This window comes from Oncorhynchus masou, chromosome 5 (genome assembly GCF_036934945.1).
Source record: "Oncorhynchus masou masou isolate Uvic2021 chromosome 5, UVic_Omas_1.1, whole genome shotgun sequence".
NCBI lineage: Eukaryota > Metazoa > Chordata > Actinopteri > Salmoniformes > Salmonidae > Oncorhynchus > Oncorhynchus masou.
In genome coordinates this window covers 28,642,509-28,670,400 of record NC_088216.1, presented here as the reverse complement: position 1 = coordinate 28,670,400, position 27,892 = coordinate 28,642,509, and the positions used below count along the sequence as shown (strand labels likewise).

Below are 27,892 nucleotides of genomic sequence, written 5' to 3'. Positions count from 1 at the left end.
AGCACAGAATAGGTATTTTCTCACCTTTCTCAAGTTAGGATTTGTGAGTCTCATGATATTGTATCATCTGCATTTTATTTGTAATCATTCAAAATCATTAAATTATTTCCAAAAGACGATTTAGACATGATTTAGCCGATGGTCAATGCACAGAAATAAAAATAAGACTTTATTATTAGTATTATATTGTGTCTCTATGGATCAAAAAGTGACTTCCTGAGTGTCCTCCTGTCTGTCCTCCATGCAGGGTGGATCAGCAGAGCACCCAGTGTCACAGTCAGGAGACAGTGGTACAGCTGCAGCCTTCAACCCCACCAGCAACTCAGGTCAGCTGGGTTTCAATAAGAGGGAGGGATAGAACAATGGTGGAAATTTTGAGCACTGTGACTTGTCAGGCACGTTATCTGTTGAGGTTTGATCACGAAACATATTTTTGCCGGGTTCCAGATAACGGAACGATGCCCTTTCCACCTCACCCCTCATTGCACCTCTCAGTCCCCCTCTCTGACAGTGATGGGGACGAGTTACGCAGGGCGGCGGAAGAGGATGATGGTGCAGATGAGCTAATCGTGCTGGACCCCTGAACACGTAAGCAGTTTCCCCGCTTAACATCACTGATAACATTGTTTTAATTACCTTAAGGTTTAAACCCTGTTATGCTTATCAGATGAACGTCTTAGTATGGCTTCTCCTATCTGCCTGCAGCCGCTGATGAGAAGGTTCCAGACTGCACTGAAGAACCACCTCCATAAGCAACTGGGGAGACTCAACGTGGAGTTGCGGGAGAAGGTGCAGTAGGTCTCTTCTTCTGAAGCAAAGACTCTAAATCCTTTCCAATGGTTTACAATCAAATCAGCATGGACATCCACTTTACAGTACACATGCAGCACGATTCATACCATTTATGGGTCCCCGTTTTGAATTCACTCTTTTCCCAGGAGAGGGCGCCATTGACTTGTTTTGGCTGAATCTCGAAACATGACCCCGTGCTTTCATTTCAAAATACAAAATACACTAATCTGCAACTAGAAATGATCAACAATTGATTTACGATTAATCACTATTGTTATAACATTAAGAAATATCCATAGGTCTTGCAGTGCTATTCTAATGCATTTGCCATATGTAATTCTGACCCCAAGCTATCCTCTCTTTCCCTCCCCTCCTCCACCCATCTCCCTAGATGGCTATTTAGACCGCAGGCGGCCACACAGCGCCAACAGGCCCAGGATCAGCTAGAGGGGGTCCGAAGCCAGTACCGCACCAGCCAGGCCGGCAAGCAGAGGTCACACGGTGAGACCCATAGAGATATAACCACCGATCAAGCAACATTATGCACTTATTTTGCTGTGATAATATAGGTCAAATTAAGATCCTATATCTGTACTATGGCTTGGGGCAGGAGTTTTTCTTGACCTAATCAAGGAAAAAATCAGTACCCTAACCTAGTTATAATAGTCCATAACGGTCACCTAAAGGTTTTCCTGGTCAGGTGACATAGTCAGGAAAAACTCCTGTCCCTAACTACGTCTATCACCTCCTTCCTCAGTGTCCCAGCTGCAGAGTGAGGTAGAGAACTTGGCACTGTGTCTGTTCTACATGCAGGTGGTTAACGCCGACCTGCACTCCGACATCACGGCCATGAACAACACCTCGCGCAAGCCCCACTCCGAGAAGACCCAGCAGAAACACACCTGATTCAAGATCAGCCAAATGGCATGTTAGTTCTAATGTTAAACTTTCTGAGCCAAACAGCAAAACTGGTCCTGGACCAGTTGCTAAGTGTCTAGAAATAGAATTTAAAATCATTCTTATTACTATGGCTGAATCTTCTCTCTCTCTCTCTACCCCCCTCTCAATTCAATTTCAATTCAATTTAAGGGCTTTTTTTGGCATGGGAAACATGTTAACATTGCCAAAGCAAGTGAAAAATCAATGAACAAAAGTTGAATAAACAACAACAATTTTCAGTAAACATTACACTCACAGAAGATCCAAAAGAATAAAGACATGTCAAATGTAATTATGTCTATATACTGTACAGTGTTGTAAAGTACAAAAGGGAAAATAAATAAACATAAATATGGGTTGTCTTTACAATGGTGCTAGTTCTATACTGGTTGCCCTTTTCTTATGGCAACAAGTCACAAATCTTGCTGTTGTGATGGCACACTGTGATATTTCACCCAGTAGATATGGGAGTTTTGTGTATCTTTGTAATCTGAGGGAAATATGTGTCTCTAATATGGGTCATATATTTGGCAGGAGGTCAGGAAGTGCAACTCAGTTTCCACCTCATTTTGTGGGCGGTGTGCACATAGGCTGTCGTAGGCAGACCTGGCTCTCAAATGAAGACAGGCTTTCTCAATAGCAAGGCTATGTTCTCTGAGTCTGTACATAGTCAAAGCTTTCCTTAAGTTTGGGTCAGTCACAGTGGTCAGGTAAGCTGCCACTGTGTACTCTCTATTTAGAGCCATGGAGCATTCTAGTTTGCTCAGTTTTTTTATTAATTATTTGACACATTGGAAATAATTATCTTTTTGTTTTCTCATGATTTGGTTGGGTCTAATTGTGTTGCTGTCCTGGAGCTCTGTGGGGTCTGTTTGTGAACAGAGCCCCAGGACCAGCTTGCTTAGGGGACTCTTCTCCAGGTTCATCTCTGAAAGTGATGGCTTTGTAATGGAAGGTTTGAGATTTGCTTCCTTTTAGGTGGTTGTAGAATTGAACTGCTCTTTTCTGGATTTGATAATTAGAGGTTATCGGCCTAATTCTCCTCTGCATATGCATTATTTGGTGTTTGACGTTGAACACATTTGATATTTTTCCAGAATTCAGCACGCAGAGTCTCAATTTGGTGTTTGTCCCATTTTGTGAGTTCTTGGTTGGTGAGTGGAGGGCTATGGGTTCTATAACTGATTCTCCCTCTCTCTACCCCCCTCTCTCTACCCAGATCACCAAGCATGTCATCGAGCGCAAGCAGGCCACCATCAACTTTTACAACAAGAAGATTGAGCAGCTCGTCGCCAGCACTGGGGTGAGAGTTAACTTACGACAACCAAGCACTGACCAGTAACCAGCTGAATATTTTTAATTTTTTGTCTAATAATAAAGGACTATAGGTACTGAATCTAAAATAGGTGGCACCTACAGATCTAGAATGATATTCTATTTTTATGGTTGCACCATTCTCTACAATAAGACTGGAGCTGGAATGGATTTGAAACGTTTCAGCTTTGAAAAATGCAAATTTTCCTGACTTTCTATGTTCCCTTGATCACGTCCCTGCGTACGTCAACAGCACAAGGACTTGCACCTGTTGGAGATCTAGGCCAGTACTCTGACCAAGCAGCTGGAGGGGTGGGTGGAGAGATCAAGGAGCAGCAGCAGCTCTGGCTGCGGCAGCAGGGGGAACTAGTGAGACTGAGCCAGGAGAAACAGGCCCGGATCGCCGCCCTGCTCACACTGCAGGCCCAATTCACCATCCTACAGCAGAGGAAAGTCTGCACCGAGAGTACGTAAACACCCGCGGACCCGCACACACACTGACCCAGGAGAAACGGGCTCAGAGCACCACCCTGCTCACACTACGGACGCAACTCTCCATCCGCATCAAGAGTAAAACACACGCACAGTGGATATAGAGAGAAATATGATTTATTTAAGTGTCATACACCTACCAGTACCCAGCCCACAGGTGGTTCTTTGTGACCCTGACCAAACAAACACACTCCCGTCCCCAATACACACACCCTAACCCATGGTCTCCCCCAACACACACACCCTAAGCCATGGTCTCCCCCAACACACACACCCTAAGCCATGGTCTCCCCACCTCTCCTCTGTCTCCCGTCCAGGTGAGATGCAACAGGAGCAGCGCGAACAGGCCGAGCTGGAGAGACACATGAAGGAGCTGATGGCGGACATGTTGAAGCTCAACTTCCTGCTGATTGAGAACAGGCATCTCAACCAGGCCCTGAAGCAGGGCAATGTCCTGATGGAGACTGACTTCCTGCACAGACTCAAGGTCAAACAGGGGGGGGGGTTCTGGTGTTCATCAGACCCCCAGTCAAATACGTACAGTACACATACTGTATGCTTAATATTTGTGTCTATGTTGCGTGTGTGTGTCCCCACCCTAACAGCAAAGCGGAGGAGTGTGAGGGCCTCAGAGAGCTGCAGCACGGCCAGTCCAGTCTGAGCAGCAGTCTGCGGGACAAACAGCTGCAGCTGGGAGAGCTCCACAGAGCCAGGACTGTCCTCACCTCAGACTTCCACTGTCTGCAGGACACCAAGGAGAGGGTACGCAATGTAGACACATTCACATTCACTCTCAACATTATTCCTGCCCAGCTTATTGTTATCCATAGTTGAGAAGTGGTTTTCACTGTGCATAGCTGTTGAATATCTCTTCATCTCATGCCATGTCTTTTTTAATCTCTTATCCGTCCTTCTCTCTCTCTCTCTGTCTCTCTCTCCTCCCTCCCCCGCTCTTCCGTCACCTTCATCTCTTCTCTTTCCATTCCTCTAGAACCTGGCCCATCTGGTCTCCCTCCAGGGGCGGGCGAAGCGGGTCGCTACAGCGCCCTGTCCACCAGCGAAGCCTTGGAGCCTGCGTTGCAGGAGGAGCGTCTGCACGCTGTGGCCACCATCCTGCACCGTGTCCAGCAGGAGTTCCCCCAGCACCAAGGGGCGCTACGACGCCTCTCCCTAGCCCTGGCCGCGTGCTTGCTGACACCGCTTGGTCAGGAGACCCACTGACTATTACATGACTGAAAACTCCCATCATAGGATCACCCACGGAGTAGATTGGAGATAGAGATCCATTATAGTTGTAGGATTTTACTGCTCTATGGTGTTCTATGTTACTCTGACTGTTAGGATTTGGGAGCTGGACTTGGGGTGGAAGCTCTCCTCCTGGCCTTGATTGGGCAATTTATGTTTTCAGAATATTTCAGTTTATTTTGTTTCAGTTCATTTTCAGTTGATAAAATGAAGAGTTGATTTAATATATACACGGATACATCCTGCCAGCGTGTGAAAATAATATTGTCCATGGATAAACTGAAGATACACATACAGTATATAAACATTAAAGGCAACATTTGATATTCTTTCTTTACTTAATATCCGCAAACTAGCTAAATCTTAAATATGGAATCACTAAAGCCAGCCTGTGAATGATCATATGTCAAATCAAAGTTTATTTGTCACGTGTGCGGAATACAACAGCTGTAGGCTACAGTGAAATGCTTACTTGCAGGCTCTAACCAACAGTGCAAAAAAGGTATTAGGTGAACAATAGGTAAGTAAAGAAATAAAACAACAGTGAAAATTAACAGTAGCGAGGCTATATACAGTAGCGAGGCTATAGCAGTAGTGAGGCTACATACATGCACCGGTTAGTTGGGCTGATTTGAGGTAGTATGTACATGTAGATATGGTTAAAGTGACTGCATATATGATAAACAGATAGTAGCAGCAGTGTAAACGAGGGGGGTGGGAGAGGCACACAATGCAAATAGTCCAGATAGCCATTTGATTACCTGTTCAGGAATCTTATGGCTTGGGGGTAAAAACTGTTGAGAAGCCTTTTTGTCCTAGACTTGGCACTCCAGTACCGCTTGCTATGCATTAGTAGAGAGAACAGTCTATGACTGGGGTCTTTGACAATTTTCTGGGCCTTCCTCTGACACCGCCTGGTGTAGAGGTCCTGGATGGCAGGCAGCTTAGCCCCAGTGATGTACTGGGCCGTATGCACTACCCTCTGTACTGCCAAGCGGTCAGAGGCCGAGCAATTGCCGTACCAGGCAGTGATTCAACCAGTGCTCCCGATGTTGCAGCTGTAGAACCTTTTGAGGATCTCAGGATCCATGCCAAATCTTTTTAGTTTCCTGAGGGGGAATAGGCTTTGCGTGCCCTCTTCACGACTGTCTTGGTATGTTTGGACCATTCTAGTTTGTTGGTGATGTGGACACCAAGGAACTTGACGCCCAACCTGCTCCACTACAGCCTCGTCGATGAGAATGGGGGCGTGCTCAGTCCTCCTTTTCCTGTAGTCCACAATCATCTCATTAGTCTTGGTTATGTTGAGGGATAGGTTGTTATCCTGGCACCACCCGGCCAGGTCTCTGACCTGCTCCCTGTAGGCTATCTAGTCATTGTCAGTGATCAGGCCTACCACTGTTGTGCTGTCTGCAAACTTAATGATGGTGTTGGAGTCGTGCCTGGCCATGCAGTCGTGTGTGAACAGGGAGTACAGGAGAGGACTGAGCATGCACCCCTGGGGGGCTCCAGTGTTGAGGATCAGGGTGGCAGATGTGTTGCTACCTACCCTCACCGCCTGGGGGGCGGCCCGTCAGGAAGTCCAGGATCTAGTTGCAGAGGGAGGTGTTTCGTCCCAGGATCCTTAAAAACGTCTTAGGGATCAAATCCCGTCAAATGGCAGAGCGCCAAATTCAAATAAAATTAGAAATATTTAACTTTCATACAATCACTAGTGCAATACACCAAATTAAAGCTTTAATTCTTGTTAATCCAGCCACCATGTCAGCACCCCATCATAAAAACACATGACAATCATATTTCAACCCGCCAGGCACGACACAAAAGTCAGAAATAACTATATAATTCATGCCTTACCTTTGAAGAGCTTCTTCTGTTGGTACTCCAATATGTCCCATAAACATCACAAATGATCCTTTTGTTCAATGAATTCCGTCATTATATCTCCAAAATGTCAATTTATTTGGCGTGTTTGATCCCGAAAAACACTGGTTCCAACTCGCCCGACATGACTACACATTATCGAATAAGTTACCTGTAGACTTTGTCCAAACATTTCAAACAACTTTCCTAATCTATCTTTAGGTATTTTTTATGTAAATAATCAATTAAATTTAAGACTGGGTAAATTGCGTTCAATAGCGGATAAAAACAAAGTGGAGCGAGCTTTCAGGTCGTGCGCCCCAACCACAACAGTACACTTGGCTATCCACCCAGATAGGAAATGGCCACTTCGTCATTACTCAAAGGAAAAACATCAACCAATTTCTAAAGACTCTTGACATCTCGTGGAAGTGATAGGAACTGGAAGCATATTTCTATTAAAACGGGCTTGCCATAGAAAACAAATAAAAAACAGATTGACCTAAAAAAAACTCCCTGGATGGATTGGGCTCGGGGTTTCACCTGCCAAATCAGTTCGGTTATACTCACAGACATTATTCAAAACGTTTTAGAATCTTCCGAGTGTTTCCTATCCAAATCTACTAATGTTATGCATATCCTAGCTTCTGGGCCTGAGTAGCAGGCAGTTTACTTTGGGCACGCTTTTCATCTGGGCGTGAAAATACTATGGTGTTGAACGCTGAGCTGTAGTCAATGAATAGCATTCTCACATAGGTGTTCCTTTTGTCCAGGTGGGAAAGGGCAGTGTGAGGTGCAATAGAGAGTGCATAATCTGTGGATCCGTTTGGGCGGTATGCAAATTGGAGTGGTTTTAGGGTTTCTGGGATAATGGTGTTGATGTGAGCCCTTACCATCCTTTCAAAACACTTCATGGCTACGGACGTGAGTGCTCCGGGTCTGTAGTAATTTAGGCAGGTTGCCTTCGTGTTCCTGGCCACAGGGACTATGGTGGTCTGCTTGAAACATGTTGGTATTACAGACTCAATCAGGGACATGTTGAAAATGTCAGTGAAGACACCTGCCAGTTGGTCAGCACATGCCCGGAGCACACATTCTGGTAATCCATCTGGCCCCGCAGCCTTGTGAATGTTGACCTGTTTAAAGGTCATACTGACGTCGGCTGCGGAGAGTGTGATCACACAGTCGTCCGGAACAGCTGATGTTCTCATGCATGCCTCAGTGTTGCTTGCCTCGAAGCGAGCATAGAAGGGATTTAGCTTGTCTGGTAGGCTCGTGTCACTGGGAAGCTCGCGGCTGTGCTTCCCTTTGTAGTCTGTAATGGTTTGCAAGCCCTGCCACATCCGATGAGCGTCAGAGCCGGTGTAGTACTATTCAATCTTAGCCCTGTATTGACGCTTTGCCTGTTTGATGGTTCGTCGGAGGGAGTAGCAGTATTTCTTATAAGCTTCCGGGTTAGAGTTCCGCACCTTGGAAGCGGCAGCTCTACCCTTTAGCTCGGTGCGAATGTTGCCTGTAATCCATTGCTTGTGGTTGGGGTACGTACGTACAGTCACTGTGGGGACGACGTCCTCAATGCACTTATTGATAAAGCCAGTGACTGATGTGGTGTATTCCTCAATGCCACAGACCGGAACATGTTCCAGTCTGTGATAGCAAAACAGTCCTGTAGTTTAGCATCTGCTTCATCTCACCACTTTTTTATAGATCGAGTCACTGGTGCTTCCTGCTTTAATTTTTGCTTGTAAGCAGGAATCAGGAGGATAGAATTGTGGTCAGATTTACCAAATGGAGGGCGAGGGAGAGCTGTGTACGTGTCTCTGTGTGTGGAGTGCAGGTGATCTAGAATTTTTTTCCCTCTGGTTGCACATTTAACATATTGATAGGGATTTGGGAGAACTGATTTAAGTTTCCCAGCATTAAAGTCTCCGGCCACTAGGAGCGCTGCCTCTGGGTGAGTGGTTTCCTGTTTGCTTATTTCCTTATACAGCTGACTGAGTGCGGTCTTCGTGACAGCATCTGTCTGTGGCGGTAAATAAACAGCCACGAAAAGTATAGCTGAAAGCTCTCTAAGCAAGTAGTGTGGTCTGCAATTTATCACAAGATACTCTACTTCAGGCGAGCAAAATCTAGAGACTTCCTTAGATAATAACAAACAGAGAAACAACATAATTCAATGCCTTTAAGCGTCACTTAACATAAATTAAAGGATATGTCCATCAAAGTCAAATATCAGATAATATTGGATAATTGTCTGGTTCCACCATCCAATAAGCAGTCGCTGACATCATAGTCAGGAAGTTTTTCCCAAATGGTCCCCTCTCTCCAGGGGTTTCTTTGTGAATCAACACCGGGCCCCTTTGGAATTTATTCTCTATTCAACTCTGGATATCTAATCCATTTATATAACTAGATTATCACCCTAATCTCATGCATTCCTGAAGTGTGTTTTGTCACAGTTTGGGGCTCCAGCAAGGGAAGGGAGCTCCCAAACTGTTTTTTTTTTAAACCTTTTATTTAGCTAGGCAGGTCAGTTAAGAACAAAATCTTATTTACTGTGACGGCCTAGGAACAGTGGGTTAACTGCCTTGTTCTGGGGCAGAACGACAGATTTTTACCTTGTCAGCTCGGTGATTCGATCTAGAAACCCTTCGGTTACTGGCCCAAAGTTCTAACCACTAGGCTACCTGCCGCTCAAAAACTGTCCCTAAATAAGTGATGATCCGGAACCAGGCCAGTCACAAATTACATTCCTTCTCTTTTCAACAACTTTTGCTGTTATATATGTGTCACTGATGGATCAAGAAGTAGTTTGTATACTTACTGTCAGAGAAACCTTTGTTATAGGAATCTTTATTGTCAGTGATGGCTGTTATTTAGAGGCCTGGCCTCAATCTCTCACATTGCTTTGCCAGTGGCTTTGTTTGCCTGTTTCATGACCGGTTAGGTGCTATTATAATACACACAATGAATTGAATTGGAAGGGTGAGAAGGCCAGGTTACACATTAGTGAGGCCACAGTCCTTCAGTTGGCACAGATCAATATCAGCCGGTGGACCACCCACTAACCTGTTATGTTTCGTCCTAGGATGCGTCTCTATAGTCTATGAAGGCTTCCTTTCCTCGCATCCTCTCGCTCATCTGCTCTGATCTAAGGGTGCATGATAGGTGAAAGCATATAGTTGATGCCTACTAGGAAGTTACTTTCAAATCAGGGAATTACAATTTTACAGTGCAGGAACAGGAAATGTATCATTTTTCCATACTTTGGGTTTGATTGAATTTCTTTCAGTAACACTTTACTTCAATCATCCAGGTATAATTCTTTATAACTTGTTATAAGTCTGTTTAACACTTTATTATGTAAGAAGGCTTGTAATGTGTTTGTGTGTGACCTGTATTCCAAGGCCTATAGCTGCACTTGCCATCTGGTCTAACAGGTATTGTCAACATAAGGGTACATTAAGGTGTACATTAAGGCAGTCCAATTCTGATCTTTTTTTCCTCTAGATGGTCTTTTGACCAATCCCATCGGATCTTTTCTAATCTAATCATTTTCAGTGTTGATCTGATTTGTTAAAAGACCTATTAGAGAAGAAAAAAATCTGAATTTGGCTGCCTGTGTAAACGCAGCCTTGATGTCCGTGTCGACAGATGAAGGGACACATACCGAAGTGACAATGTAGATTTTAAAATAAGTAGTTAGTAGGTTCTGCACTTTTCCACTGTGACACCAAATTAATTTATACCAGTCTAGTCAGTCTCATATATGGGCATCTGTCAGTGTTGATTGAGAAATCAGTCACAGTGGGGTGGATTCAAATGGTTTCTCATAACTTAAACTTGTTGTTGATGGTTTCATTGTTTGTCACAAAAGCAACATCCTAGTTCCATTGGTATTGCACACACAGTGTCTAGGCTACATTACATAAAGACCTTTTATAAGACAGGCTATGATTCAAAGAAGCTCCAAGTAAATAGCCTACATGCAGTAGGCCGTAGGGAAGTAACTCAATGGAATGAATATGGTTTTGGAGGTGCAACTACTGATGTGTCATCTCAATGACCATTTGATTTTCCAGTAAAGTTATGACGCCATTGTAATATATTTAAATAGCAACCAGGATTCCACATTATTCAAATGCATTTTCCATGTGACATCTCGTGAACTAAAAATTGACACAACATATATACAAAAGTATGTGGACACTCCTTCAAATGAGTGGATATGGTTATTTTAGCCACACCTGATGCTGAGAGGTGTATAAAGTCGAGCACGCAGCCATGCCATCTCCAAAGACAAACATTGGCCGTAGAATGTCCTTACCGAAGAGCTCAGTGACTTTCAACGTGGCACCGTCATAGGATGCCACCTTTCCAACAAATCAGTTCGTCAAATTTCTGCCCTGGTCAACTGTAAGTGCTGTAATTGTGAAGTGGAAGTCGAAACGTCTAGGAGCAACAATGGCTCAGCCGCGAAGTGGTAGGCCACACAAACTCACAGAACGGGACCGCAGAGTGCTGAAGTGCGTAGTGTGTAAAAATCGTGTGTCCTCGGTTGCAAAACTCACTACCGAGTTTCCAAACTGCCTCTGGAAGCAACATCAGAAAGCTTCATGAAATGGGTTTCCTTGGCCGAGCAGCCATTTTTCATGGTTCGGGCTAGGCCCCTTAGCTCCAGTGAAGGGGAATGTTAACGCGACAGCATACATGACATTCTAAATGATTCTGTGCTTCCAACTTTGTGGCAACAGTTTGGGGAAGGCCCTTTCCTGTTTCAGCATGACAATGCCCACGTGCACAAAGCGAGGTCCATACAGAAATGGTTTGTCGAGATCGGTGTGGAAAAACTTGACTGGCCTGCACATAGCCCTGACCTGAACCTCATCGAACACCTTTGGGATGTACCCAGGCCTAATTGCACAACATCAGTGCTCCACCTCACTATTGCTTTTGTGGCTGAATGGAAGCAAGTCCCTGCAGCAATGTTCCAACATCTAGTGGAAAACATTCCCAGAAGAGTGGAGGCTGTTATAGCAGCAAAGGGTGGACCAACTCCATATTAATGGCCATGATTTCGGAATGAGATGGTCGACGAGCAGGTGTCCACCTACCTTTGGTCATGGAGTGTAAGTTCCAACCTCAGCCTTTTTATATTCACTTTCCCAATGAATAACCCAATGGCCCTAGAAATGTTACCAGGAACAAGCTTCATGTTTTTTGTTTGTTTATTTTTTAGGCTGTGGTCCATCAGTAATAATCCAAATGAGTTATTTTTTGATTGGTTGGTTAGTAACTTTGTATGATTAGTCGGTTTAGTTGTCCTCCTCGACCATGCGCTGTCATTGACGGGAGGAGCGCTGCTGGCACGAGTTGGGTAGATCATGGTGATTATACATAGGCTACACCTGCAACTCCAAAGAAATGGTCAATGGTTTTGTACATATTATAAGAAGTCATTTTACGCTTTAAGTAGGCCTGTGTGTATTTCATGGTTATTCAGTAATATCTCTGTATATTCCTGTTTCTCAGTATTTCCTCCATGCATTTGCCAGTTTTGTAGCCTACTTGAATACATGCTATCGTGTACAGACCAAAGTCAAATAAGATGTAGCCTACCCTTTGTATCTACGGTGTTGTTATTATAGACACACTTTGGCATAGTATTAGTTTACTAGGCAACATGTGGTAATAACAGTCACATATGGTAACAATACAATACCAAACATATTACTTGTGGTGCATTTCCAGTGAATAACCCCTCTCATGATCTATTGTTGATCTTGTCCCCCAAGATGAAATCTTGTCAGTTTGTTTAGTCACACGCAATATCTCATGGCACTGAAGAAGATACTATTTGACGCAACTTGGGTGAACTAGCGTCTTGCTAGAGATCCGCCATTTACAAAATGAGTTCAGTAATAAAGTGCATGCATGGGCTGGCGTGGGCACTGATTCACTGGGGTGTATGTTTCTTGTCTTTCAGGTTATCTCTCACACACACACACCCTTGCATGCATTTACGCCTACACCAGCCGGGCGTGGAGTCCCTGTGTCTCGGACAGTTAGCTTTTTCCCCCAGCATCGGACAGTGATAATACGAGGTGTGTGTGTCTTCAGTGACTGCGTCTGCCTGCGACACTCACTCGAAGTGAGTCGCCTCACACACACGCCGGGCATTCACCATGGCAGCGGAATGTGTACCGGAGGGGCCCGACCTCAAGGAGATAGGTGAGGAAGATGTGTGGGAGCTGATCAACGACAACCGTCATCGTATCTCCCTGGGTGTGAAGCCATGTATGTTGATCCCCTACCTGCGCCAAGCCAGGGTCCTCACAGAGATGGATGAAGATGAGATCCTCTCCTGCCTCAAGCTCAACAACAGCTCCATGAGGACCAGTAAGACTTCTATTCTATTTGTTTCTATGATTTCCTATTGTATTACTTTAGATGTTCTTCTGTTGTATGCTTTCTGTATTTTTTTCTGTTCTGTTTAATTATATTCCATTCTATCAGTGTTGATTTTTTTCCACTTGGTTTTGTTTATACATTTCGTTGGAGGAGTAAGTAGAGCCAGAACGGCCCATATGGGCACGAGCCTACGCCTTGTTTCTGTAGCATGAGGGACCCTGATGTACAAGTACACCCCCTGGGAAGGACACTAGTGGCACAGCAATCCATCTTCTTAATGCTGAGTCCCAAGCAGAGAGGCATCAGGTCCCATTTGTAGAGTCTTGGGTAGGAATCAACCAGGAACCTGCCATCCAACCTTGCAATCTCAAGGTGGACACTTTAACCACAAGGCCACTGTAGGGTGTCCACCTACTCTGCCCAGCTTTGGTGATGAAATGTCACTTCCTTACGTTATAAAATACATTTTACCAAGACAAATATGATTATTTATGTTCTGAATCATTCTTTCTCTAACGTCATTAGCATAACATTTTATTTTTAAAGTTGGATTTCGTAACCTAATACATCCGTTGGTATTTTACATTTTGCGGTCGTCACCTTCAAAGTTGTTTCCGCGGGTCGGGAAAAAGTCAAATTAGCATAACACAAGCTGAATTAAATGTAAAAGGATTTGAAAATAAACATCTTTGTATACACTCAGTTGTTAGGTGCCTCTTAAGAAGAGGTAGGTGCAGGAGCAGGAGAGCATAGGGATTTCCAGTGGCACTGTTGTTTATTATGAAATCCCAACCCAACAACAACAGGTAGGGAAACACACCCCAACGGAGTGTTCCCCTGTCGAACGCTTTTGACACCTTCTAGAGTCCATGCCCTGACAAATTGAGGCAAAAGAAGGTGCAACTCAATATTGTGTGTTCCTAATGTTTAGTACACTCAGTGTACATCTACGTACTTGAGCATGTCTTATAACTGGTGATGAAAATGAGTTATGCGATTCATAAATGTTTATAACTCAACATGTCCATATTTTAATAGTCTGTCCCTATAAAACAACTAAATTAATGAGGAAATACAATAGCACATTTTTATGAATAAGTCCATAAAACAGTCCATCTTCGTCTTTGATTTACTTTGTGCACTTCGTCCTATTTAACCCTTTTGTCTTCTTTAGGTCACATGCTGGACCTGCTGCATATCCAGGGGAGGAACGGTGCAATGGCCCTGCTGGAGAGCCTGATGATCCACTACCCCACCATCTACACCCAGGTCACAGGCCGCAAGACAAGCACCGAGCCCTCTGGCTTCAGTGGCGAGTAACACACAACACATGACCTGTTTCCCATGTGGCTCATTTAGGCCCTGTGTTAAGGAGAGGGCTGGGTTACCTTGTGTGAAGAATGATGGTTATTTTTCAATTTGTCCTGTCTGCTTGAAAACCAGTGCAATGTGTTCATTCTATTCATCAGTAAACAGTATTCTAAATATATCATATTCATATAATCTCCATTGGAGTAAATCATTTGGTAAAAATATTTGGTGGGAAATTATTCTTAGTCCAATCAGTAGTCCTGGATTAGCAGTAGCTATAGTGTGTCCATCCTAATCTGATTTCCTCCCAGGCCTGATTAAGTACTCGGACTTGACTGAGTACCTGGTCAAAGCCTTGACAGGGATGCAGAAGGAGCTGAAGGAGGCTCGGCAGGAGGCCAGTCGGCTGGGGTCACGTTGCACCTCCCTGGAGGCGCAGCTAGGTCAGACTCTGGAGCGGCAGGAGGAGTCTCGCCGTCTTAAGGCCGACCACAGCCGCTTGAGGAAGCACTTGGCTGCCGCGCACCACGACATCTTGAAGCTGAAGGACGAGAAGTGTGGCCTGTATGCGCGGTACACCGCCGTCATCGAGGAGAGGTCGGCCGCCAACATCCACTGCAGCGACCTCAACCTGCAGGTCAGGGTAAAAGGGCTAGCTGTGGGATATTCCGGAGTGGTGATGACTGCACTGCGTTATGTGAAGTAATAAATTACGGTATTTACAGGGTTGACCAAAAGTATGGTAAAGTTCATTGAACTAATAACAGCATTAGTTTTGGTGTAGAAACGTGTTAAAGCTTTGGCATCCCTGTCCACATTGTACATTTGTTGTATATGTCTGTTACTCAAAAGAAATTCAATTCAAAGAGCTGGAATCTTTAATGGTGAAAATGCCACGTCCGTTTGCGATATGACAACAACAACGATATTACTGCAAACAACAAACACAGTTTTTTCCACCCTCGGACATCATTGCAGATGTACCACACTTGTTTTTAAAAATGTACACGATGCTCCCCAGCTCTGTTTCGTCAACAAAACAATTACAACAGCCATGGGGCGGACAGTGGCGCTGTTTCCCCTACTGCAGATTCCATCTTTAAGTGATACATTTCATTTACTGTAAGAAACAACAAGGGACAACAGAAAACATGTTGAAGCAACTGTGGTCAAATACTGCGGTCACAGACTTTGTGACAGTTGTCTTCTGTTTTTCGATGATGGGCAGGTATATCAGCTTCAGTTTGAGCTGCGCAAAGCCCAGACAGAGACGGACTTTGAGAGGCAGCGCTCGCTCAAGTGCCCCACCCCCAGCGAGACGCAGCGACTGCAGGACGAGATTAGCGCTCTGCGCAGGCAGCTACTGGTGGGCGAGAAATTCACCCCAGTGAGTGAGGACACAAGCTCAGACTTCTGACTGTCACGTCCTCTTGTCCTTCTGTTCCTCTCACGATCCCTCTACCCTTTATTTTTCTCCAATGTTCTACCCCCCTTCTCTGTATCCCTACACCCCCCTTCTCTGTATCCCTACACCCCCCCTTCTCTGTATCCCTACACCCCCCTTCTCTGTATCCCTACACCCCCCCTTCTCTGTATCCCTACACCCCCCCCTTTTCTGTATCCCTACACCCCCTCTTCTCTGTATCCCTACACCCCCCCCCCCCCACCTTCTCTGTATCCCTACACCCCCCCCCCTTCTCTGTATCCCTACACCCCCCTTCTCTGTATCCCTACACCCCCTCCTCTCTGTATCCCTACACCCCCCCGCTTCTCTGTATCCCTACACCCCCTTCTCTGTATCCCTACACCCCCCTCCTCTCTGTATCCCTACACCCCCCCCTTCTCTGTATCCCTACACCCCCCTCTCTCTCTTCAGGCGTGTGAGGATATCCTGGGCCAAGACCTGGTTGAGGCCAGGGATGTCCATATAGAGCTTGCTGAGCAGCTCAGGTGCTACAGAGAGGAGAATGAGCAGCTGACCCGCGAGAGGCAGGAGGTGTGTGTGTGTGTCTAGGAGATTGTGAACAACCCTTTTGAGTTGGCCATTTTATTCCGACAGCAAACATCTGCTGAAAGGCAATAGAATTTGTTACACGGGTACATTTTTGAGTGGCCAAACTTTGAACGCCGCCTGGGTGTGTGTTTGCTCTTAGACGGTGGAACATAAAGAGTATCTGGCACTGCAGGTTCAGAAGCTGACTCTGGACTGTGAGATGTACCAGCAGAAGGGTACTGTCAAACAGAGCCAACTGAGGGAGCTCCAGGCAGAGAGAGACCACGTGAGGAGCGATTACCTTATGACATCATTGCTCATCCTGAAATCAATTATTGGAATGCCATACCGTTCTGTGTCCGCCTGCCTGTCAGTCTGTCTGCCTATATCCACCTATTTGCATACTGACCTGCCTGCGTGTCTGTCTTTGCTCGTCACGCCACATACACTGAGCGTACAAAACATTAGGAACACCTGCTCTTTCCATGACGTACACTGAGCAAGTGAATCCAGGCAAAAGCTAAGAGACAACGGAGACGTGCGTATGTGTGCCATTCAGAGGGGGAATGGGAAAGACAAAAGATTTCCGCGCCTTTGAACAGAGCATGGTAGTAGGTGCTCAACATGGTAGTAGCTGTGCAACAGCACCTACTACCATGCTCTGTTCAAAGGCGCGGAAATCTTTTGTCTTTCCCATTCCCCTCTGAATGGCACACATACGCACGTCTCCGTTGTCTCAAGGCATCAAAAACCTTCTTTAACCGGTCTCCTCCTCTACATTTACACTGATGAAGGTGGATGTAACAAGTGACCTCAACAAGGGATAGCGTTTACCTGGATTCACTTGCTCAGTGTACGTCATGGAAAGAGCAGGTGCTCCTAATGTTTTGTACGCTCAGTGTATGTGGCGTGATGAGCAAAGGCAGACATGCAGGCAGGTCATGTGCACCGGTTTGGGTCAAGAACTGCAACACTGCTGGGGGGGGGAAGGTGTATCAGGAATGTGTCCTTAATGTTTTGAAGACTCATTGTATGTATGTCTGTCTTATTGCCGCCCTTTCTGTCTGTCTGTCTGTCCATCCCTCCAGGCGTGCCTGTCCAGGGACGAGGCCCAGGCCCAGATAGCCAGGAGCCTGGCTGAGAAGGACACGCTGCGCAGCGCGCACACTGTATACATACAAATGCACATTGTGTACACACCCACGCACACTCCATACACACATTAACATGCAGAGCAGATTCTAAACGAGATACTAACGACGAACGTGTGTCTGTCCGTCTCCAGGAACGGACGTTTAGCTGGGAGAGCCAGGGCTCCAGCAGTGGCAGCCTCCCCTCCAGCCCCTCCCCTCCAGCCCCTCCCCTCCAGCCCCTCCCCTCCAGCCCCTCCCCTCGTTCCCGCCTCCGCCGCATGCATGCAATTTGCCCCGATTCCAATTCCATGAGGGGATCCAATATAAAGGTGTGTGTGCATGCAGGATTTATATCAGTCATGTCAGCTGTTTATATCATCTGATTTGTCTTTAATGATTTGCATCATAAACGTGACTTCTGGTAATTGTGTGTGTGTAGAGTGGTGATATCACTCCAAGTAGTGTCCAGTCCCAAAATGTGGAGCCTCCATGCCCAGAGTCACTGCGGACACGAGAAAAGACCCTATGGTACAACCGAGACAGGTAAGGTGTGTGTGTGTGTGTGTTTTAGACTCTGTGTATGTTTAAGACACAGTCTGACTCCTCATTCAGAACCAGTTGGACACTTACACAGTAGTACAGTTGTCATGCTTCCTTCTATATTCTGAGTGATGTGATGTCACTGTCCAAAGTCTGCTTTTGTACCAGGAAGGCCATGTGTTTACTCTGCGTCGCCGGGAAGAGCTTCATTTCTAGGCTTTTCCCCCCCAGGGTCCCTAGCCCTTCTTTCTGTTCTAGTAACATGAGATCATTTCATTATAAAGGTAGATTTGATCTTCCTGTAAACTATGTGGGTTCTCTGTCTGTGTTCCAAATCTCTATATAGTAGTGCACTATATAGGGATTAGGGTGCCATTGGAAATGCACCCTTTGTGGTCATATTTGATCGAGGATTCAGGTGTTATTTTTGGAACTTAATCATAGGTTGTTTTCACAGGTGAACGGCTGCCCATGCTCGTGTTTATTGTCGTAGTTTTGTGTTTACAGTGAAGACAGTCCGTCCAAGTGCCTTGATGGCAATTCTGTATTTCTGCAGTCCAACTCACTCAGCCAGTTTATATGTCGCAGCATACATGATACCTAGAGAGGGAGGGAAGGAGTGGTTAGAGAGAGAGAGAGAGAGAAAATGAGGACGAAATAAGAACACAGCATTTTTGTAAACAAGTGTTATCCCCTGTTCTTGTCCCCAGCTCGGAGACGGCTGAATGTGACGTCTTACTTGACAATGACTTTGTGTTCATCCCCGGTGGTACGTAACTGAATGAACTCCAACCTTTAACACCCTCTCACCTTACTGGGACTTAACAGCTTCTGTGTGTGCGTGTGTACTTTCAAATGTGTTTGTGTGTGTGTGCATTTGTGTGCTTACATACATGGATATAAGCGTGTGCTTGCATGTTTGTCTTTGAGGGGAACACCCAGATGAGACTTCCTGGAAACAAATATAAATGTTTTGGTTGGCCACTTACCGAGCAGAGACGAAAGTAGCCTTGGGTGAAGTTTGGATCCTGGCCTGGTAGCCTAGGTAACACATTAACTGGCGGGCGTTCTCTTTGTGTACACATTCTTAAACAGTCTCTTTTGTTTTATTCGATTTACAGGCAATGAGGTTGAGCAATCTGTTATGTCAAACATGCCTTCCTGCCAAAGCAACAACAGTGATGGGTGAGGAACTTGAATTTACCGTGATGTACTGAAATCTATGGGATGTGCTCACATTCCCTACCTTGAATTGTTGCTGGAGGGAAGGCTGAAGCAAGCAGAGGAACAGAGGAAGAAAGCCATATAGCCTGTATATTGCAAGGAGATGGTATTATGATGATGACACATGAAAATGATTTGCTTCTATAGGGGCGCCGTTACCAAACTCAAAGTACCTTGCGTACATCGTATGCATTTAACAATAATCTTGTTTAACCCGAAACTAAAATCACACGCATGTTGGTCAGATGCTCGATTGTTTATGAACTTTCCGTAGTCTCTCCAGGATAGATTAATGTGACAATTAAATACTCTCATCTCCTCTCCATCTCAACCCCAGTCTCTCCAGGGCATCAGCCCCCCCGTTCCTGCTGCGCTCCCGGCCCCGGGCCATGCGCATCACTGGCCGGGTCCTGACCATCTCCTTCCAGGGGGAGGCGCTGCTGAGCCAGCTGCAGGTGGTGGGGGGTAACAAGACGGGAGTGTTCGTCCACCAGGTCACTGAGGGCTCCGCCGCCAACACAGTGGGCATTAGTTCGGGGGCACAAATTCTGGAGGTGGGTGTGTTTGTGTCTGTCTCCACAACTCCAGTCTCCTATCTACCCGACAGATCGATTCATGGCAGCCATTTTGTGTCACAACTCCCCGCTCTTCTTTATAGTTTCTGTGAAGGCACTATAATTCTAATGGGTGTTTGTGCTACTGGGTTCCAGGTGAAGTATGAGCAGGCTCAGCAGGCTCTAAGGATGGTTCTGGAGGACACCACCCTGGAAGAGGCCATGTGGGCTCTGGGGCAGGTCCGAGGCTTCTGCCACCTCTCCCTGAGGCCCAACCAAGATGGTGAAACCCTGGCCCTATGTTCAAAACAGTCTGGTTAAAATAATTTTACGTTATCACATTCAAATACCCTACCCAGTGCATCCTTTCTTTCTCCCTTGCTTGACATTATCCTTCTGATGTGACAGAATTGTATAAGCAAGGAGGTCCTTCAAAATGTTAACGTAACTTTAGTGTCAAATCGCCCAGATCAGACACGAGAGAGAGAAAAATGTGTTCTTAGCTGATTAGAAAAAAATTGTTTGACTAGTGTGTGTCTCTGGATCTCGTCACAGAAGTGCCTCATTCTCATGATTTAGGTTGAAAGTTGAGGGTTATCCGTTTCATGTTTCATAGGTATTTAGGCTGACTGTTGGTTTTGAGGTAACATGGCAACATAGGGGTGAAAAACAGAGTGACATACTGGGGACACTTAACCCATGATAACTTCAAAGTAGTCCATTTCAGCATCTGGCTAATATTCACATCAGCAACACATAGTGCTCTCTTTTTTTCTCACTGGAAAGCTATTGGCATGCTACGATAGCATTGCATAAGTACCGTTCTCTGTGTAATGTGCATCACTAAGAATAATCACATGAAACAGATGAAGTTATGCTTCCACTTGATATTTCATAAATATGCTTTTTTAATGTTTCTGTATTCATGTTGGTTGGTCGCGTGTGTGTATATATCAAACCTGTAACATTGATGCCGTGACCCAGATCTGTCACAGTCATAATCCTCCATGGTCCCTCCCCTTTTCTCTCTCTCTCTCTCTCAGCCTATGAGAAGCTCCTGCTGCAGAGTGGCGAGGCCATGTCAGGTGACTCCTTCTACGTGCGCGTCAACATGACGTTACCCGGGGGCTCGCAGGACGCTCTGTCCGTTTCCTGTAACGACATCCTCCACGTCACATGCACCCTCCCAGCGGGCGCTGACCGCTCCTGGAGGGCCAGCCACGTCCACCCTTGCCAACTGCTGGATCTCAAGACTGGCAACTTGCCCAACTACTACAGGTAGTAGGCCCAGTACCCACCATGTGGGATTGGATTGTTGACAAGGATACTTTCTAGTCTAGCCTGGTTCCAGATCTGTTTGTGCGATCTTACCAACTCCTATAAGCACTATAGTACAGACAGATCTGGGACTAGGCTATATCTATCCCCCTCTGGAGAACTAACATCTACTACATCTAATCTATGTTTGATACAATGACGTACTGATAATGATTACAATAGGATTTGAATTGGCCAATACATAAATTACATCATGTATAAATTATATTAGTGAAGATGTGTTCCTTCTCATTGCAGGGCCCAACGCCTGCTGATCAGCGCTATCGAGAACATGAGCATCCAACCCATGGCACTTAGAAAGGTAACATCATTCACATAGTTTGCAGAACTACTCGGACCAAAATCCAACTCGCTTTAGGGTTTCTGAGTTACAGTCAAGGGACACTCCTTTCCCGCGAATGTGTTCCAAAAATGTTTGTTTTTGACGTTTCTAGAACGTGTTCACCGAACATTCATGAAGAAAACATTGTAGTCATGTGAATATCCCTCCGAACCGCTGTCAAACATTCGGGTTAACACGTTGTTTGCTGGGTCCTCAGGCCCGGGACAAGCAGAAGACTGTGAGGATCGTCAGTACGGGGAGACAGGGGAGGAATCCTCTGTGGGTCTGTGTAGAAGACAGCAAGGACAAGAGCACTGGGCCAGGTACAGTGCCTTGCGAAAGTATTCGGCCCCCTTGAACTTTGCGACCTTTTGCCACATTTCAGGCTTCAAACATAAAGATATAAAACTGTATTTTTTGTGAAGAATCAACAACAAGTGGGACACAATCATGAAGTGGAACGACATTTATTGGATATTTCAAACTTTTTTAACAAATCAAAAACTGAAAAATTGGGCGTGCAAAATTATTCAGCCCCTTTACTTTCAGTGCAGCAAACTCTCTCCAGAAGTTCAGTGAGGATCTCTGAATGATCCAATGTTGACCTAAATGACTAATGATGATACATACAATCCACCTGTGTGTAATCAAGTCTCCGTATAAATGCACCTGCACTGTGATAGTCTCAGTGGTCCGTTAAAAGCGCAGAGAGCATCATGAAGAACATGGAACACACCTGGCAGGTCCGAGATACTGTTGTGAAGAAGTTTAAAGTCGGATTTGGATACAAAAAGATTTCCCAAGCTTTAAACATCCCAAGGAGCACTGTGCAAGCGATAATATTGAAATGGAAGGAGTATCAGACCACTGCAAATCTACCAAGACCTGGCCGTCCCTCTAAACTTTCAGCTCATACAAGGAGAAGACTGATCAGAGATGCAGCCAAGAGGCCCATGATCACTCTGGATGAACTGCAGAGATCTACAGCTGAGGTGGGAGACTCTGTCCATAGGACAACAATCAGTCGTATATTGCACAAATCTGGCCTTTATGGAAGAGTGGCAAGAAGAAAGCCATTTCTTAAAGATATCCATAAAAAGTGTTGTTTAAAGTTTGCCACAAGCCACCTGGGACACACACCAAACATGTGGAAGAAGGTGCTCTGGTCAGATGAAACCAAAATTTAACTTTTTGGCAACAATGCAAAACGTTATGTTTGGCGTAAAAGCAACACAGCTCATCACCCTGAACACACCATCCCCACTGTCAAACATGGTGGTGGCAGCATCATGGTTTGGGCCTGCTTTTCTTCAGCAGGGACAGGGAAGATGGTTAAAATTGATGGGAAGATGGAAGGAGCCAAATACAGGACCATTCTGGAAGAAAACCTGATGGAGTCTGCAAAAGACCTGAGACTGGGACGGAGATTTGTCTTCCAACAAGACAATGATCCAAAACATAAAGCAAAATCTACAATGGAATGGTTAAAAAATAAACATATCCAGGTGTTAGAATGGCCAAGTCAAAGTCCAGACCTGAATCCAATCGAGAATCTGTGGAAAGAACTGAAAACTGCTGTTCACAAATGCTCTCCATCCAACCTCACTGAGCTCGAGCTGTTTTGCAAGGAGGAATGGGGAAAAAAATTCAGTCTCTCGATGTGCAAAACTGATAGAGACATACCCCAAGCGACTTACAGCTGTAATCGCAGCAAAAGGTGGCGCTACAAAGTATTAACTTAAGGGGGCTGAATAATTTTGCACGCCCAATTTTTCAGTTTTTGATTTGTTAAAAAAATTGAAATATCCAATAAATGTCGTTCCACTTCATGATTGTGTCCCACTTGTTGTTGATTCTTCACAAAAAAATACAGTTTTATATCTTTATGTTTGAAGCCTGAAATGTGGCAAAAGGTCGCAAAGTTCAAGGGGGCCGAATACTTTCGCAAGTCACTGTATATATCAGATACAGTCAAAGCTGGATTTGAAGTCATTTTTTTTACACAAGAATATACAAAACATAACAGAGCCAGAACCATAGAGGTTGTATCATAAGACTGTCCTCCATGTTGGAGCCAAACACTCCATTGAATTGTCAACATGGCAACCATTGAAGTTCTGCATCAAACCAAGTTTGCTAAACTGTGCATAAACATTGCTAAAGCAGGTTGGATTAACTCCAGCCCTATGATATTACCATACCTATTAGGGCTGGGATGATACGGATATTGCGGCAAGTATCGTGTTTTTATTTTTGCCAAGGTAAAAATATTGCGTTCCTGGTATCGTCACAGCTCTTATTCCTGTAATAATGTCGCCTTGGTTATTGACCTGAACCCGGTGTGTCCTAATATTGTCCTCTGCTCTAGGGGATGGCTCTGCACCCAGAGGCTGTTTGACCCTCATGCCCTACACCCTGGTCACGCCCCACTACCCACCCGTCTGTCGTCCGGTCCTCCTGCTACCCACAATTCTCGGCCGTGTCCTGGATCAGAAGCTGGCCGAGTGGCATGGCTTTCAGTTGTGTGAGCCAGGTTAGGGAGGAGTCTTTCTTTTTTTTCTTTTTCTGATGTTCTTTCTCTCTCCTCTCTCTTTTTTTTTCTTTCATCCATCACCTGCCCGATGCCCAGAGCGGAATTCCAATGAGATGATCTACTATTTGCACAGTAGCGGAAGGTGATGTTAATGAAGATGCAAATGTTTGTTTTCCTCGTACCTGCTGTGTCACCTTATCCTATACTCATCTCTCCCCCTCTCCCTCCCCCTATCCCCAGAGTTATTGAGTTCCAGCGAGCACGCTGCCAGGCTGCAGAGGTCTGAGGTGCTGGAGGAGTGTGAACAGGGGGGTCAGCGGTGTTACACCTTGCAGAGTGTTGAGAGGGTCATGAAGCAGGTGGGATAGTCGAGATGACAGCACCGTATTTGACATACTGGTATTAGGGAAGAAAGAAAAATGGTTTATGACTTACTTGAACCGTTTTCCACAAAGGTCACAAAAATAACCGACAATACATCCCTTATTTTCAGTGGTCCTGTTATTTGATGTACCCTGTGTTCCAGAAGAATATATGCAGCTGCAGTATTGACCGTACCGAAACTCCTCTCCTGTCTCTTCTCTCAGGGTACTCACTGTGTGCTGCCTCTAGGTCTGGACTGTGTACGCCGCCTCCACAGGGCAGAGATCTTCCCCATCATCATCTTCATCGCCCAGTCCAAGTCCAGAGCAGCACGCAAACTCAAGTAGGCCATTTGTGTGTCTTTGTGTTTATTTCTCTTGTTCTCTCTCCCTCCATCTCGACCTTCTACCCTATTTGTCTATATCTTCACTCTCTCACCCCCCCCCTACCTCCTCCCCCTCTCGCCCAGGTCTAAGGTGCAGCGTCAGGGCTGGTCCGAGGAGCAGCTGCTGGAGTGTTCTCGCAGCGAGGAGTCCCTGCTGGACAAGCTGCCCTGCCTCTACCGCATCGTCAGCCCTGACTCGTGGGACGACAAAACCACTCTGCTCACCACCCTGCACTCCATCATCTTGGGGGAGCAGAAGAAGATGGTGTGGGTGGAGCCTGATTTGTGGTGATTTTTAAGGTATCAGAGGCACCAATGTGAAGTTTGTTGATGAGGTACTCGTGGCCAAATTGGATGTCTTTTGAATTACAAATTTGTAAAATAAATGATTTGAATGATTTGTAAATGGAGAAGACGGAGAAGAGTTCCAATAGGCATTACATACCTGACCATTATGGGACAAGGGAAATGGATTGTGAATGCATGTGTAACTATGATAGCTACCTATACATATTCTGTAATCCAGGTAGTATGAGGAGATGTACCTGCACTTTGGTTTAGCTTCATTAAGTTCTTGTTGTTTTTTCCAACCTATATTTACTTGTATTGTTTTTGGGAATCGTTTTTCAATTATCTTTATCATAAAGATATGATAGTGTTAAATACTGTGTATTGTATTATACACAGGATTCCAACAAACCTGTGAAACCATGGTCATACCCAAGTCACACCTGAAATGTAATGTAGGAATTCCAGAGTATGTTGACTTACTGTCGGACACAGTTAAAGTTTCCATACAATGAATGATTTAATTACCTATTCGGAAGTGTGCAAGTCAAGATAGGGTTGAAGTGTAATGATTGTAGGCATTATGTGGATTTATGTTGGAACATGTTTTTAAAGCAGTGGTATTCAAAGTCTGGGTTAAGGACCCCTAAAAATGAAGAGTACAGCTTATTTTATTTGACAATATACAAACATTTTTGAGAAAGACCATTTCAAAAATGTAATGGACTAAATGTATTTATTGATTTATTTTCATTTTGATAAAATATGTAATACATTTTTTTAAAGGGTGACAAAGTAACTGATATTACACGACATGATAACTCATTGTATTTTACGATATACGATGACTGTACACAGAGCTCAGGTATTGTTGACCCTTAGTCACTCACTCTCAGAATGAGAACAAAGTTCTACTTCTTGTGCAGCGCTTAGCCCCTCCCTCTCTCTTCCACCTACATCCTCTCTTTATGGTCTTTCCCTGTCCTCCTAAAGAACCACCAGGTACAGTATTAGTCACGGTCCCTGAGCCAGCTGTCTAAAACCTGCTTATTGTGTTATGAGATTTATATGCATGTGTTGTGTCAGTTGTGTCATCTATCATAAGAATATTTATGATATTGGCTATGGAATGAATTAACAGATGGTGGTGGTTTAGAGATATGGCAATACTTTTATTTTGTGTAATTAAATATGTTTAAGATGTCTTGCCATCCGATTGTTACGTGTGTTTACAGGTGCATTCAAATCTTTTGGCCACTAAAAGGACATTATACTATAAAAAAATGTAAATATTTTGTGTCTAAATACATTTCCTCATATTCCTTTCGTATTTGCACATTTATGTCAAAGAAAAGTCCTCAAGAAAAATGTATGGTTTGGTTTCTACCAAATGTCATTCATTTTCTTAACACTTGCAATTCTTTAGCATTTAAGCTTGAAGTGTGTGTGTTCAGGTACATTTTAACGGTTGATGCTCCAATGTAACTAGCAGAGGGGGCAAGGTCAAACGGTTGGGAACCCGCAACATTTCTGTTTCTCCAATTTGTCAAACATACTCTATTTTGTAAATTATGTTATAGCCTATTACTTATCCAACGTTTAGGTAAAGCAACAAGTACGCTTAACTTAGGAGCATAGGTAATTAGCGTCTTTAGGAATTGTTGACAACGTTACAACCCGTGCCTAAAAACACAGGTAAATGAACAAGAACATTACTGTACCGTTATTTTAAAACTTGGTCATAGCAATAGACACCAACACCATGGACGTTCATAGCAAGATTTGTATCGAAATACTTTGAGTTTGGCTGAATAAAGTGTCTACAGTAGTATTTGCAATCCAAATACTTCCTAATGGGTTTAATTTGGGGTGTCTTTGATTTGCCAAAATATCTATAGAGCAATGATGAAACTGAATGGAACAAGTGATATTTTTACAGACATTTGCCTGCATTTAGACAGGCAGCCCAATTCTGATCTTTTTTTCCACTAATTGGTCTTTTGACAAATCAGATCAGTTCTGAAGAAAAATCTGATGTTGAAAGATCTGATGTGATTGGTCAAAAGACCAATTAGTGAAAAAAAGATCTGAATTGGGCTGCCTGTCTAAACGCAGCCTTTGAGTGTAGCATCTTAATTGGATCACTCTGTTGCAGGGGAACCATCATGCAATGCATGTCAAACTTGTAGTGTATTTGAGGTTTAAAAAGTTTGTAATTTGTTCTTCACTTACAAAAAATGTAGAAACCACTACAAAAATGTACATAGATTATTATCCACGTAATAATCATTTCGCTGCAGTATTATTTTTCCTGCTGTAGAAAACTCTCAAATTCAGCTCCGCCACCGGCAGCATAAAATTGGAGATGCTTGCAGAACCGCTCGTTCATTTTTCTACCAAAATATATTAGATGTGTGCTAAATGACTTTATAATGATATAAAATAGTCAATTTAAGTATTTTACAATTAACAGACCTCATGACCACAACCTCTGGTGTATCACTCACATTTTATGGGGTTTCTCACAAGATAAACATGTGATATGACACCATACTCTTAACTTTGGAGTTGGGAGTTATGAGTTTTCGCCACTTTCAAATTCTGCCTCAAATTAAAAGTCAACTGTCAAATGTTGGTTTGGGTTTTGGGTGCATTGACTGCATTCCTGCCTATAAATGTCAACGGCCACACGGGGGAGACAGAAAGAAATGAATAACAGTTCGTGGGAGTGGTTGAAAGAGAAAAGAGATGGTGAGAGAAGGTAGAAGGAATATTAAGAGTGAGTGGGAAATAGATTTGGGGATTTCACCACAATGTGAAAACAGCACGTCTTTCCTATCTGACGTGCATGT

At 44.5% G+C, this 27,892-nt stretch overlaps 1 protein-coding gene and 1 pseudogene across 1 annotated transcript; both read left to right on the top strand.

The window, feature by feature from the left end:
* The first annotated feature begins 681 nt into the window (after positions 1-681).
* On the top strand, positions 682-5,010 carry LOC135528772 (coiled-coil domain-containing protein 40-like; annotated as a pseudogene).
* A 7,627-nt stretch (positions 5,011-12,637) lies between these two features.
* On the top strand, positions 12,638-26,362 carry LOC135528761 (caspase recruitment domain-containing protein 14-like). Its single transcript, XM_064957832.1, has 20 exons — positions 12,638-13,044; positions 14,231-14,368; positions 14,679-15,004; positions 15,596-15,754; positions 16,244-16,363; positions 16,521-16,646; positions 17,449-17,566; positions 17,599-17,822; positions 17,933-18,036; positions 18,744-18,802; positions 19,155-19,218; positions 19,595-19,811; positions 19,968-20,094; positions 20,855-21,089; positions 21,387-21,450; positions 21,689-21,794; positions 23,840-24,004; positions 24,245-24,363; positions 24,592-24,710; positions 24,837-26,362. Exons 1-20 carry the CDS (start codon positions 12,831-12,833, stop codon positions 25,042-25,044), a joined length of 3,012 nt encoding a protein of 1,003 aa, XP_064813904.1. The 5' UTR covers positions 12,638-12,830; the 3' UTR covers positions 25,045-26,362.
* The last annotated feature ends 1,530 nt before the right edge of the window (positions 26,363-27,892 follow it).